Source organism: Antechinus flavipes, chromosome 4 (assembly GCF_016432865.1).
Source record: "Antechinus flavipes isolate AdamAnt ecotype Samford, QLD, Australia chromosome 4, AdamAnt_v2, whole genome shotgun sequence".
Classification (NCBI taxonomy): Eukaryota; Metazoa; Chordata; class Mammalia; order Dasyuromorphia; family Dasyuridae; genus Antechinus; species Antechinus flavipes.
Genome location: NC_067401.1, coordinates 170,333,242 through 170,347,623, shown reverse-complemented (window position 1 = coordinate 170,347,623; position 14,382 = coordinate 170,333,242). Strand labels below are relative to the sequence as shown.

General features: G+C 35.1%; 1 protein-coding gene across 1 annotated transcript in view; it reads right to left on the bottom strand.

Moving 5' to 3' along the window:
• Window positions 1-14,382, bottom strand: part of USP36 (ubiquitin specific peptidase 36) — a 37,733-nt gene that overhangs the window by 11,689 nt on the left and 11,662 nt on the right. The window contains exons 7-16 of the mRNA XM_051995472.1: window positions 13,994-14,064; window positions 12,606-12,688; window positions 8,960-9,071; window positions 7,955-8,095; window positions 7,233-7,333; window positions 6,151-6,292; window positions 4,904-5,587; window positions 3,778-3,908; window positions 1,511-2,128; window positions 806-1,023 (exon numbers count right to left, since the gene is read on the bottom strand). Of these exons, the coding sequence (XP_051851432.1) occupies window positions 806-1,023; window positions 1,511-2,128; window positions 3,778-3,908; window positions 4,904-5,587; window positions 6,151-6,292; window positions 7,233-7,333; window positions 7,955-8,095; window positions 8,960-9,071; window positions 12,606-12,688; window positions 13,994-14,064 (2,301 nt within the window). The remainder of the gene's footprint in view (window positions 1-805; window positions 1,024-1,510; window positions 2,129-3,777; window positions 3,909-4,903; window positions 5,588-6,150; window positions 6,293-7,232; window positions 7,334-7,954; window positions 8,096-8,959; window positions 9,072-12,605; window positions 12,689-13,993; window positions 14,065-14,382) is intronic.

The following is a 14,382-nucleotide window of genomic DNA, read 5'->3' as shown; positions in this document are numbered from 1 at the left end:
TCAATCAAAACAAGCTATGAAGTCATTTAAAAAAAAATTGACTTCACAGAAGAGATATGAGAACCTCCCCCCACTCTGCAGAGGTTCTAATCTACTATTGTGTATATACTGTCAGATTTTTTTTTAAATTGGTTCTCTGGGAGAAAGAAGGAAAGAGGATGAATGAGATAAAATGTAGGTAACAAAATCTATTTTAAAAATAAATAGTATTTTTATTAATGAGATTATAGTTCCACCAAATCTCATCAAAGACAACCAAATTTAATATAAATTGTGACATTAACTAGAACATATTCAAGGTAATATCTAAATATAAGGTTATTAATCAGAGAGCACTAACAAGTGGCCCATAACACCTAAATTAAAATGTCTACAAACACACACACACACACACACACACACACACACACACACACACACACACAGAGTTTTTTTAAGTTAATATGCAACCCACAAGGAGCTTTATGTATGGATTAGTAGCCCATTTCTTTACTTATGTGTGGCCCATTCTTATTACTATTTGATAATTCCTCTTAGATTTCATGTAGATGTGTCAAATGTAAACAGAAATGGGCTGTCTCTAAATATCTCATTTTAAGTGTTACTGGATAAAATTTTGCTAGAAGGCCATAACTCATTCCAAAACAGAAGTTTTTGTTTTCAAATAATAGTCTGTCTGAACATCAGAATACCTCTAAACTAGAAAGAAAAAACAAGCAGACCAAGAAATGCTAGCCACAACTCATCAATCACACAAAACATTATTCTCTCAATCTGCCCATCTCCTAATTATCCCTCATCTCACCCAAAAACAAATATGGAGCGATATTTCCAGGATGCTGGCCATTCACAACTGGAGACTGATTGCTGTCCTTACAAACACTGTTTTCTTTAAGGATGACCTTGTGGTCACTTTGGCAGTCTTTTCTCTGGTGTTTTTGGTGCTCGTTCTCTTCTACTTCCTGTTCTGAATTTTGCTTTCTTTTCTTTTTTTTCTTTTTCCTTGGGGACTCTGGCTCATCCCTGTCACAAATAGAGAACTACTGTAAAATTATGGGTGGTAGTTAAAATCTCTTACTCAAAACAAAGAATAAAAAGAAACTCATTTTAAAGAAACCTTATTTCAAATAAAAAGCCAAAATATACTTTTCTTCCATCTATCTGTAATTTGGGAAGAGGTAGGCCCCACAAACTATCACCCCAATTCTTGTAGTCTAGAAACTAGAACCTCAAGGAAGGACAATAAAAATCAATTATATTGTCAAAATAAGCTCAACCTATTTAACACACATAGTTAAGATAAGTAATAAATGTATAGCACTACCAGACTGAGAATCAGGAGAAAACAAAGTATATGCAATTAACCCAACCACAGTTTGAAACTGTACCTGGTATATTTTTCTACTACTTCCCATAAAGATTGTGGTCAAACAGTATCATACCTAGAGTAATAAGTTTAAATCTCATAAAGGTAGGTTGATATCTGACATCCTTTTATCCCTATGCTCACCTGTCCAAAGATGGTTTCTGATAGTGACAATGTTCCTCATTACATTCTTCCATTCTCTTTCTTTTTTTCTCCTTTTTCTTTTTGCAAAAATGGGCATCAGTCACAACTCCTATATGATTCATCTCTTGATTTTTCTCTTCCTCCAGCCTATCAACAGCCACATCTAACTCATACTTCCTTCCTAACCCTCTATTCCAAATCGATCTCTGTGTTTGTTCTTCCTGTGTAAGAGATGTAGCAACTTCTGTCCAAGATCTATGACTTTCTTCTGTATGCTTCCTCTTCTTCTTTTTCTTTACATGAGAAAAGTCAGCTGCTGCCTCTCCATTTTCCTGTGAGATTTCTTCTTCTGGATTTCTGTATGATCTATCTTCACTTACATGCTTTTTCCTTCTCTTTTCAGAGAAGCTTTGAGGGATATTACTGGTCCCCTGCTGCTGGTGAGAAGGGAACATGATGTTCCCATTTACCTGAGGCAGGGGATTAGAGACAAAGGAGCAGTTATGTGGTTCGGTCATCCCTGAAGGCCTAAAGCTGGAGAGGAGTGGTGAAGCTTTGATTGAATAGGAATTGAAGGAAGACTTCAAAGAAATTGATGATTTGGGAGGTGAAACAGCCCTAAAAAACAGAAAGGCAGGCATATGAAAAATTAGTTCCAACAGTCCCAAGTTGAACTCATCTTTGCTAAAATTTTAAGCTCAAACAATTTAACCATATATCTTAAGCACAGTTTCTCCTTAAGAGGGTTAATACAGATTACTTTTGAGATGTATAAATGCATTTAAGAAAGTATGTCATTGTAGCAGCTGAAATTTAATTTATTTTCACAAAATTTTCTATCAAATATTTTATTTTACTTACATAGTTTTATGGCCCTCAAAAATTTCTGAAAATTCTGAAATGTTTTTTTCCAATTCAAATGCTATCAGAATTCGAACATGAATGTAGATCACCCCCAATCTAGAAATCTTGAAAACAGTTGAGTGCCTAAAATTAGGCTCCAATTCCCAGCCCCAAAATTATCAGGGTACACAAATGAAAAAAGGAATTGGATAAGAAAGTCAAGTAAAAGGTCCAAATATTTCCTACTATCTTTCTTTACTTAAACAGGGTAATAAGTTGTCTAAATAATGGACTTAAGCAGTTTCGGTAAAATTACTAAAGTAAACCCAATTCAAAACAAAATCATTAAAGTTTCTGGTCATATTCCTAAAGAATTTTCTTTTTGTGCCAACAAGAAAAGGTAGAAAATAAGTGCCTATTCAAAATTCCAAACGTCCTTCCTGAAGGATGAGGTTCAATCTCAATCTACTACATATTTCAAGCATTGTAACTAAGATATAGATAGAAGAGGAAACAACAATGATTAATAGAACAAATGTGTTAAATTAAGTATCCTAACCTTATCCTTTCTTTCTTCCTAAATCAAAGTCTCCAGGGACTTTTCATTTTTTTTAATAGATCCTTTACAATTCTAGAATAGAATTCTAGAATCTAGAAAAGGATTCTAGAATCTAGAATAGAATTATAATTCTAATTTCTTTTTTCTTTCCTTAATGTATAAATCCTAAGTTCTACCCTTAAAAAAAAAACAAAAAAACAGAAACTTCAAAAGAAGCAGAGTAATTTCACAATTCAAAATATCAGATGGTATAAGACAAATGGAAAAAGCAAACTGCATAGAGCTCATACTCCCAGATTTTCTGATTTGGGCTCTGACATCCATATATCAACGTACCTTTCCAATTAGTGGAGAGGGGACAGCACCAATTTCAATATTTTTCTTGAAATGCTCTGGAACTACATTGTTTGGGTAGGAAGGGTGGAAACAGTTTTTGAAATGAGGCCCTCATTCTTATTGCTATCTTTTGTTTTACATCACCTTTATTTTGGATCTTCTTTTCCTTTTTCAAGGTGTAACAAGATTACTCGGATAAGTCTTAGTATATAGTTCGGAGAACATATATTTATGTCTACTATCATATATCATATGGAACACAGTCTCAGAAAAATAAGAACGATGAAAACAAGCTGTGGAAATTCAGCTTTTCTTTTACCAAGGAAGGATCCTCTCTCAAATTTCTAATAGGTAAAAAAAAGAAACAATGAGGAACATGTATTACTGTCATTTTTACCATCCCTTGTTTGGTCATTAATCATTCTCACTTCAATATCTAATAATACAACATCCTTCATAGGACTTCCTTTAGCCCAGATTAGAATAGACGGCCAACCCTATGACTAGAGTTGTGTGTTATACAACTTACCTGATTTTACTGACAGGCCAAGAAGAGGCGGAGGCAGGGTGGGTGATTTTCGTGGGGTAGGTGTGGTCAGCGAATGATGAATGGGGAGGTGAATGGAGGTCATTGCCGGTCGCCCTCCGTAGGGTGCTGGCCTGTAGTTATCGACATAAATAAAAACTTGGTGGTCTAAAAAAGGTTTCCGTGAGTGAAGAGGAAAAAATAAAATAAAAATGAGGGGAAAGAAGAGCCCAGAAAGAGGAAAGGTTGGGATGGGCAGGAAGAGAAAATAAAAAACAAACGAAGAAGGTAAAGGGTGAGAAATGATAGAAGAAGAATCAGAAGTGTTTTTGGTTAGAAACAAAAAGGAAAAAAAGAAGGAAATTTCAACAGAAATATCAGCATAACTGTCACTATCTTCTCATTCTTTCCTTATGCCCCACGAAGGAGATTGCTGCCATTTACCATGCTGCTGTTTCCCTGTCAAACTCCACCATACCCAATACTCTAAATTCAGAGGAAAGGACACCCATCTGAGCAAAAAACCCTAACTGATTTCTACTGATATTCACCCTAAGTTTTAGGAATAAGAAATTGGGGTTTAGCTTATGCATCCATCTATCATCCCATAAGGAAACAGTTACTTTCTATTTTCATAGAATTCTCGGGATGAATTTTACCTTCATTAACAATATGTACCCAAACAAATCCAAGAATTATATGAACACAATTACAAAACATTTTTCATACAAATAAATTCAGATCTAAACAAATGGAAAAATATAAATTGTCAAGGATAGAGCTAATATAATAAAAAAGTCAATTCTATCTAAATTAGTGTATTTGTTCAGTGCCATACCGATCAGCCAAAAAAATTAGAACATTAAGTATCTATAAGCTAATATAAGAGAGAAGCTGAAGGCTTCCTTAAAATCTGTGATCTCTACTGTTCCCATCCCCTGCTACTACAATCGTAGCTCAAAATTAAGGAGAACAAAAATAAAATTCATTTTTCTAAATTGAGGATCAAACCCTTATAGTTTTTCTTCTAATGCATAGTCATTCTAAAATTCTAAGGTCGAAAAGCAAATCAAACCTGCCTCTCTAGCCCCATGGATCACATGCAGGGAATGAGACCTCACATACCCACCTTCTTGGAAGAAAGGGCCAGTTTTTTGGCTGGTGGGGGGGACATGATGCTTGTAGGCTCAGTGGCAGTATTGGTCAGAACAGGGGACTTTAACTTCACCATCTTAGAATCCTCTCCACCAGGTGGCTCTTTGGTACGCTCACCAGCAGAATAGTCTGTTTCCTGAGAAGTACAGAAACAGCCAACTCCATTCTTCGGGGTCTCGGGTCCCCTGGCTGTCTCACTACTGGCAGAATACTCAGGGCTGGAACTGATGGAATCCTTCCTCTTGGGATCTGAACACTCACCATTACCCTTTGGCCCGTGGCCATTGACAGTCACTTCAGGCAGGAGCTTAGGTGAGGTAGCTAGCACAGCATTCTTGTTCTCCCATGAGCCTTGTCTACGGCTCTCAAGTTTAGTGCTACTTAAGCTGCTGGTGCCATTTAACCCGTGAGATACTTTTAGTGATGGAGAAAGGTGTTGCAGGGAGAGAGGCTTCTTGACTTTTTTCCCCAGTTTATCCAGTATGACAGGTCCATGAATGGGTTTTGCTGAAAGTTTTGGGGACAGGGACCCCAAGGGCAGCTTTAGTTGAACATTTCCATTCTGTGATTTAGACCCTATCATAAAGCTATTTCTGGAAACTGGGACACCATTTTCTTCTGCTGTATGCTGTTTTTTCATTGATACCAAGTCCAATTTCTAAAGGAAGTCCAAGAAGAAGGCACAGTTGAAGGACTCCAAAGTAAACAAAAGAACCAACAAGCAAGACACTAAGTAAGGCAAAAAAACACTATCACGCTAAAAAAAGTTTTTCTTATTGTAGAAAATTTTAACAAAGAAACTTTCCTTATATAGCCAAATCATGTAAAGAAGACTTGATTCCATTTCATTTTACTATCTTTTTATCTCCTAAGGAGATGAGCTAATATATTTTTCAAACTTATGGACTGACCTTCTCTGGAGACAGAAGAAACAAAGCCTATTGTGCAGTTTTTGGCTCACTCAACATTCACTTTTTACTCCTTCCCTTATTCAACTTATATTGCCAGCCCACACAAGAACAGAGTAGAAGCTTACAAGTTTCTTGAAAGTTATTTTACTCTCCACTAAGTTCCCAATAGCACAGGAATGGCCAGATCATAATCATCTGTAATAGATTTCTTTTTCCCAAATAATGACTTGACACTTAATTATACAAACACTGATACAGATTACTCTTGTTCCTTGCAAGGAGGTATCTTGATGTTTTACAAATTACTTACCTTTCCAATTAGTGGCGAGGAGACAACACCATTATTAATATTTTTCTTGATGTGTTCAGGAACCACACTGTTTGCTCGGCTAGGAAGGACAGAGGCAGTTTTTGCAATGGGGCCCTCAGGACTTTTCTTAGAACCTGGAATTCTGGGAAGAGAAAGAAGTTAGTAATAAAGTTGAAAAGACAGTAAACAAAACGGATGACAATAGATGACAACTAAGCAAAAGGACCATGGCAAGAAATAAAGCTAAATGCCTGGCAAAGAGAAAAGAATCACTAGATAAATCTTATCTTGTCCTATAAACCAATGTGACTTTGTTCATTTTCAGATATAAGTCTAACTGAACACAGAGCATAAAGACCCTTTTCAGGTGATAGCTTTCTGACTGGGTAAGTTCCAAAGTAGTTAACATAATTCTAAAATGCTTCATTTTAACTCGGTAGCAAGTGATTGATTATTGATCCTGGATTCCAGAGACTTACTGGTAATCACCTATGGAGTAAGAAAACCCACATGATATAACTCCTCTTGCATCCTAAGTTTAGATGCTAAGGATTTCAAATCACCACCAATTTTTTTTAGCTGTGTCCTTCTCTGGGAAGGTACTTACAGGCACCAAAACCCTTAAAGACAGGAAGCACAAAAGAAGCTGGGTTATTTCAGAATTCAAAGGTTAAAATGCCATAGAGCAAACACTCTTTCATTCTCTAATCTAGGTGTTGTTTTTGTTTAAGCTCAGAAATGAGCTAGCTTATTTTTGAAAGGGTATATTCTGACATAGCCTTAACTTCAGTGGATATTCCTAGAAGACAGAAAAGTTTTCAGGTATATACATTTGGAAATGGCCCTTGAAGTTCTAAGCCAAACTAAAACTAACATTCCACTAAACTGGCACCCAGATGTTCCACGTCTGGGATCTATGTTAGGACTCCTGAGGTCAGTTTGAAATTGCATGCTTTTAGAGATTTACAAATGAAATTTTCTGTTAAAACATCTGCCTTCCTCTGAGAATTTCTAATTTATTTCCAATGAAAGGATCTAGACAGACAAACGAAAGTTCTAAAGGCAGACATCAAAGGACTTACCTGAGATAGAATAGAACATAGGCCTGCTGGTTGAGGACCACTTTGATATTACTAGAATGGACCAAAGAATCATTCATTTGGTACCACTGCCCATTACTAGCCTAAAGGAACAAATTAAAAAAAGAGGAAAAGATCACTAAAGGTGTTGAAGATTCCCTTTTCTGTTCTGAGTAATAAAAACTACTATTTGTAATTTCTAATATGTTATATAACTTAAGTGCTCAGAATATATTAATAATTTAAAGAGGCAGGCCTCAAATGGTAACCCTAAAAAGTTTGACAACAATTTCTAATTCTTTCACATCCCATCACTCCTTGGGATAGTTCTAGAGATATGAAAGGCTGATCTCTATATCTTCTACCATAAGTAAATGCATTCCTTTAGCTAAGATTCTTCTGTACATTTATCAGGCAAAGCCATTTATAGCCCAAGGAATTATAACAGCTATTTCCCCATTCTTTCTCCTTATCTCACAATAGTATAGGTGTTAATAATTTTTTTAAAGGAGATTCTTGCTTCCCTTATGTTCTAAGTGGGGTTATAAATGCCCTATTTTCTCTAAGACAAGATTCTATAAAGCAGGGCTTACATAACCTCTAAAGACTGGTACCCTTGCACTAAAAAAAAAAAAAAAAAAAAAATCAAGATTTATCAAGAATCTATTACCAACTAAACTGACTATACTTAAAAAAAAAAAGAAAAGAAAAAAAAAGACACTTACCTTCACATAACAGTAATAATGTCCAGCATGGCAGCTATAGCCTGAATGGACGAGTACAGCATATAATCCATACATGATAGGGTCACCATTACTTTGTGACATGTATGGTCGTATATTGAGAAATTCTGGATATCCTACATCCTATTATAAAAGAAAACAATTTAAAATTCATGTCAAGATAAAAGGTCAATTTTGTTTCATCCTTGTCATAACAAAAATATTTTATGGATAACAACTCAATAGTTATTCCTAGTCCTGTTATAAAGGAACAGTTCTCATCACTTCTTTTCCCATAAATAAAACGGGAATATATTTTTTCCTTCTATTATTCCATAAACACATTGTAAAGATGAATGAGACAATAACTAAAGTAATCTATTTAAATTAAAATATATAGATGAATATATCTACTTCCTCCACTAAGTACTACTTTTATAGAATGGATCAGGACTAAGGTCATTCCACAAAAATTTTTTTCTGCAGAACAAGTTGAAAAATGGAGACCAATAAAAATTGACAATTTTGCTTAGAATATTCTCTAAATAATAATACATGAAACATACTGATTTTTTAACTGAATTTCAAAACACAAAAATAAAAATAAAAATAATTCAAAACTTCATTTTCATTTAGAAACCAGAATTTGCTTTTGTTCAGTCATAGCCATCTCTTGATTAGCCCATTTGGCGTTTTCTTGTCAAAGGTACTGAAATGGTCAGCCATTTCCTTCTTCCATTCATTTTACAGATGAGAAAACAAGGTTAAAGTAACTTGCCCAGGATCAGACAGTTAATGTCCAAGATCAGATTTGAACTCAGGAAGATGAGTCTAATTCCAGACCCAGCACTCTCTCTACTGAATCAGCTAGCTATACAACCAGGAACTTAATAATTACATAAAGATAATTTTACTACATATTTATTTAAAATCATAATATCTGGCTGGTACCTAGTAGAGCTTCCAAAGCTCTAGTGTTTACTGAATAATTCTTGATAGGAAACTCACCTTGGTGATCTTACCCCCACTGAAATTTGCAAAACGCTTTAGGGAAAGAGTTAAGACATTGGATGTCCTATGAATTGTGAAGCGCTTACTGGCTGGCACTTTTTTCTTGCATCTATAGGGAAAACAGATTAAAAAATATAATAGCTTGTATTTTAGGAAGAATTATTCTCTCATCTATATGATTTGGGAGTGATGCATAAGAGGATATAAAATGTTTTTCTAACAAAGAGTAAATCATCACAAAGTCATCCCTTGCTTTTGGACAGTTTATCATCACATAAAGAACTTGATGTTATTTATTAAATAGTGCAAACTATGGAGTTTAACCTTTCACACTTATAAAGTTTTATTATTGCTATTTATGTTTCACTGTCATTTCTAGATACATAGCTTCTCCATCTAATCCCACTTTATTCTTTGTAACAAAGAAAAAATAAAGCAAAACATCTGATGTTATATATGCAACATTTCATATTCACTGTCCCCTACCTCACTACCAAAAAAGTAAAGTGAGCTTGTAAAGAGTATGGGAAAGGAAGTAACATATAATATGTAACATAACAGGAAGGATCATTTGGACCAGGTTGTAAAGGTCTTTAAAAGCCAAATAAAGGAATTTATATTTTTGATCAGAGGCAACAGGGAATCATTTAATTCTGTTGTTGTTCAGTCATTTTTCAGTCATGTCTGACTTTCTGTAATCCTAGTTAAGGTTTTCTTGGTATAGATACTGGAGTTTCCATTTCTTTCTTCAGCTCACTTTAAAGATGAGGAAATGAAGACAAACAGAATTAAGTGACTTGCTTTAGATCACAAGGCTAATAATTGTCTCATGTCAAATTTAAACTCAGGAAAAGGAGTGTTTCTGACTCCAAGGCAGGCACTTTATCCACTGCAACACCTAACTGCTCCTATTCCATTTAAGTTTACTAATTAAGAAAGTTATGGGATCTGATACATGTTAAAGAAAATCACTTTTTCTTTAGATGAACAGCAGTGCAGAAGATGAACTGAAGTGGACAAGATGGACTTACAGCAAGGAAACCAATTAGGAGATCATTGTAAGTGCCTTGGCAAGAGATGATGAATTCTTCAATTGAGGTAGTAGCAGTATGAGTAAAAACAGAAAGTGAAATATAAGCCATGTGGCAAAGATAGAAAAAGTGGGATTTAGTAATTGATTGGATATAAGGGATGAGTGAGAATAAAAAATAGAGGACATCTCCATTATGATTCTGGGAAATTAGAAGTTTGGAAGAAGGGTGAATCTGGATGGATGAGGTTAGTTTGGCTATGTAAAGTGTGAGTTATTAACATACAGTTTGCAATGTCCAGTAAGTAGCTGGTGATGCATTACTGAAGCAAAAAGCAAGAGAATGGAGCTCAATATATAAATCAAAATATAAATCTATGAGTCATCCACATAGAAGTGATAATTAAGCCTATGAAAACTAATGAGGTCACCTAGAACACACCCAGAATGGAAAGATGATCAATATCAAATATAAAACAGATCAAGAAGATGAAGATTAAATCAGCAGATTCTAAAGGATTCCTCCTTACCCCCATCCATGTAGGTGACTTGATCTGTTACAAGGCAGTAGAGAAGGAATCAGAAGACAGGGAAATGATGAGTAGGGAGGCAATCTGATAAAGAAGACAGATGGGATGGAAGCAAGGGCAAATATATGTAGGTTGGTCTTGGCAAGAAGACTAGAGATGAGGGAAGATGAGTGATAATAAAAGGAATTGATAAAGAGAAGAAGAAAGTTTATGGATAATAGTTGAGGGTTACATCTTCATGCAAGAAGATGAGGTGGGGGTTGAAAGGTTATGGTTCAATGAGGAAGGCTTAAGGAGAGATTTAGAATGGGTATTAAGTTATGGAATAAACTGCACAGAAATATAAAAATTCTCCTGTTACAGTGAGGTCTCACTTAATGTAAATGTATAGTATAGTTGGCAAAAGTTCATGACTTCTTCCAGGTTTAGACAAGAGCCCAGACATAGAATAATATAGGGTCCAGATTTGACAAGAGGAAAAACTAACAAGCAAGCAATTTTTAGTTAAAAAAAAAAAAAGTCTGGAATCCAACTGGTTAACTATAGAGAATAGAAAAGAAAGGCAAATCATAGTAGGAGTAATGGCCTGAGAAAGTACTAAGGAGTAGAAGACTCAGAGAGATCCTCAGGTGTAAGGTTTGGGGAAAGATGGAAGGATAGATTATCAGCTACAGAAAAAAGTTTTTAATCAATAAAATTACCTGCTAAACTAAATTATGGATTGGGACGAATGAAATATTAGTTTAGGGAGTTTAAGGGAACATCAGCATAAATATTACAATCTCTTCATATAAATGCAGGAATTAAGAAGGAAAACAAGATAGTGAGTCCTTAAGAAAAAGAAGATAATGAGCTGGAAGCTGGGATACCATAGCTAACATGATCTGTATAGGGTTATTCAGTTGACAAAGATTTATTAAGCACTTTATATATAAAAGATGCCATGCTAAGCACCGGGAATACAAAGAATGGGAAAATACATATCTTGCTTCTCAAAGGGCAAATAGTCTAATAAGGTAGATAATACGTAAACTATACATATTAAGATAAAGAGCAGATAAAATGAGAAGTCACTGTTGGGGAAAGTGGGAGACACAAATGGGGAAGGGTTGTAGTGGTGGTAGGGAGGGGTGGCAAGACTGGGAAAGGCCTCCTGAAAAAGGTGGGATAAGAGGGGACTTTGGAAAGAAACCAGGGAAATGAGGGGACACAGCTTCAGGAATGAGAGATGGAGTGCTGTTTAAAGAACTATAAGCAGGTCATCATAGCTGAATCATAGAATATGCAGGAAATTAAGATATAAAACTAGAAATTAGAAAGGGGCCCAGTTTACAAACAGCCTTAAGTAACAAACATTGGAGTTTATATTTGGTCCCAGAAGTCTTAGGGTACAGATAGCAGTTCCTTGGGGAGGGTGGGAAGATTGACACTTAGCTTCCACTGTAGCCTAGAGGTCAAGAAGTCAAGAATTAAGCCCAGAAGATAGGAATTTCCTACTTTTCTCCTCCACCTCTCTATAAGAAATCATGGCCAATCATCCAGGATCCTAAATTATATTTCCTAACAATCCAAAACTGATGAACTCCCTTTCTTCCATTCCCCTGATATTTAAAACTGAAAGGTAAAATCCTTACTTATCTCCCTCTACCTACTCCCTTCTGTGCAGCCTGACATAATGGAGAGCGAGTCTCAAAGCCAGCAAGCTCTGTGCAAATCAATAAAACTCTCAGTATTCTTCGTAATTTTCTAAGACTATAAACTGGCATGTGAAGTTGGGAATAACACCAAAGAAATAGAAAAAATATTGGGCATTTTGAAACTGAAAAAAGATAACCAAGAGAAAATCAATTATCACTAGTCTATATGACTATTTTTCTACCCATAAAAAAATGTATAATTATCTACATATCCAACAAAGAGGGAGAAAAGGATAGTATATATCCTTCATAGAAAAATAAGTGATTTTGGTGAGGAAAACTATCTTGGCAAATAGTATTTAAAGAATATTACAGCAATAGAAAATATCCAGGAGAGATAACAAATTCTAAAAATACTCTAGAGAAAGAAACAAAAGTTGATTTACTTTGCACACATGTAAGCATTTTCTCCACTCAAGACATCTGGTTTTACAAATAGCTCCAAGGCGCGTACAATATTTGCAGCTTGCTGTAAGAGACAAATGCAAGGTAAGATAGCAGAAGAAAGAAAATGAAACATATATAAAAGAAATACCAAAACTAATTTTTTTTTTATTTTGAGTTAAGCAAACATTCATGCTATATGAGAATATGAGTTTTGAAATTCCAGTCTAACAATCACACTCACTCCACCTTGTGGCTCAATTTTGGATCTACCTCAGTTCTCTTTCTATTGCATGTAGGCCAAAATCTGTCTTCTGAGAAAACTACTTGATTATGGGAATTGGGAGAAAACTTTTGAACCTATTCCTGTTTGGCTGGGCTGCTCTAAGCCATCTCTACCTGCTACTTAGAGATGTTTAACAAAGGGCATGCTTAAGCGAGGATCTAGATTATGCCAACCAGAAAACCAGTCAGATCTAGAGATTAATGCAAGGACTTGCGCTCAAATCTCAAACAACCCCTATGTATCATCTGAAAACCAGCTCTGTGTTAAGTTAATCAGTTACTGTTTCCATATTCCTTTGATTAGATCCTGTCTTGAGGAGGGTAGGGGGAGAGAGGATGGTAGAGTGAAACCTCTTTTTCTGATTTTAGAGAATTGTACCTGTTTGCTGTTTCCCTCCCAATTTGAAAAGTCCTTACTCTTCCTTCAATGAAAAATCAAATTACCTAATTTTGTATCCTGGTTTTTATCCAATTATTTTCTTTTACTTAACTGATCTTATTTGATTGTTTTTAAAGTATCAAGAAATAGGTTTCCTCCTATATTTGGGTTAACTGATCTTATTTGATTGTTTTTAAAGTATCAAGAAATAGGTTTCCTCCTATATTTGGGTCCAGTGGCAAGAAGAGGAAAGCCTGGTCCTAGTTCATTATACAACTGCATTCACTGTTTAATAAATGTAAGCTCAGACACGAAAACCTTTTTTTTCCTTAATCACTTCAGATTCCACTGTCACACAACTCTAATGATTTCTCTCTCTTTCACACACACACACACACACACACACACGCTAATGGGACACACAAGTTAGCTAATGGGATTGTCAAGAGTACTATCAAGTATTTTTCTTTTTAAAGGCTTCAGGTTTGCTCTAAATTACTGAAAATTGGTTAATGACTCTTCTATAACACAAAAGTTGTGAATACAGAAAAGAATGTTCTTCTTAAAAGAAAAACTTAATGTTTCCAAAATATTTGTGAAAAGCTGTCAATAAACATGCCCACCAAAGCAAAACATTTCTTACTTCCCATCTAATTCTTTTTTTTTTAATTAAAATTCCCACTTTGCCAACCCAGTCAAATAAGTGACAAAATTATCATTTTGTACCCTGATCTCCAGTGCAACATCCAAATAGGGGTCATAGGTATCAGAGACGCTCTTACATACTGAACATTTAACTGTAATAAAACAAAGAGCATAGAGTAATTAGTCAAGTAGCAATGTAGCTAACTGTAACTGCTGCAGATTCTTTCTCATTTTCCCCCAAGGTTTATGATTTTTCAAGCTTTTTTTTTAATCTTTCAAAACTATGACAATATTAGCAGGACATTATGATAATACTAGCTTTTGAAACTTAATATAATTCAAAAACAAAAAGAGGGAACCAACCAAAAGCAACCCAGCTCAACAGAGTGCCTTAGGAGGGTAATGGAATTTCTCTCTCAAACAACCAATAGCTTTCTATACTGTTGATAAATAAGACAACCTGGGGAGAC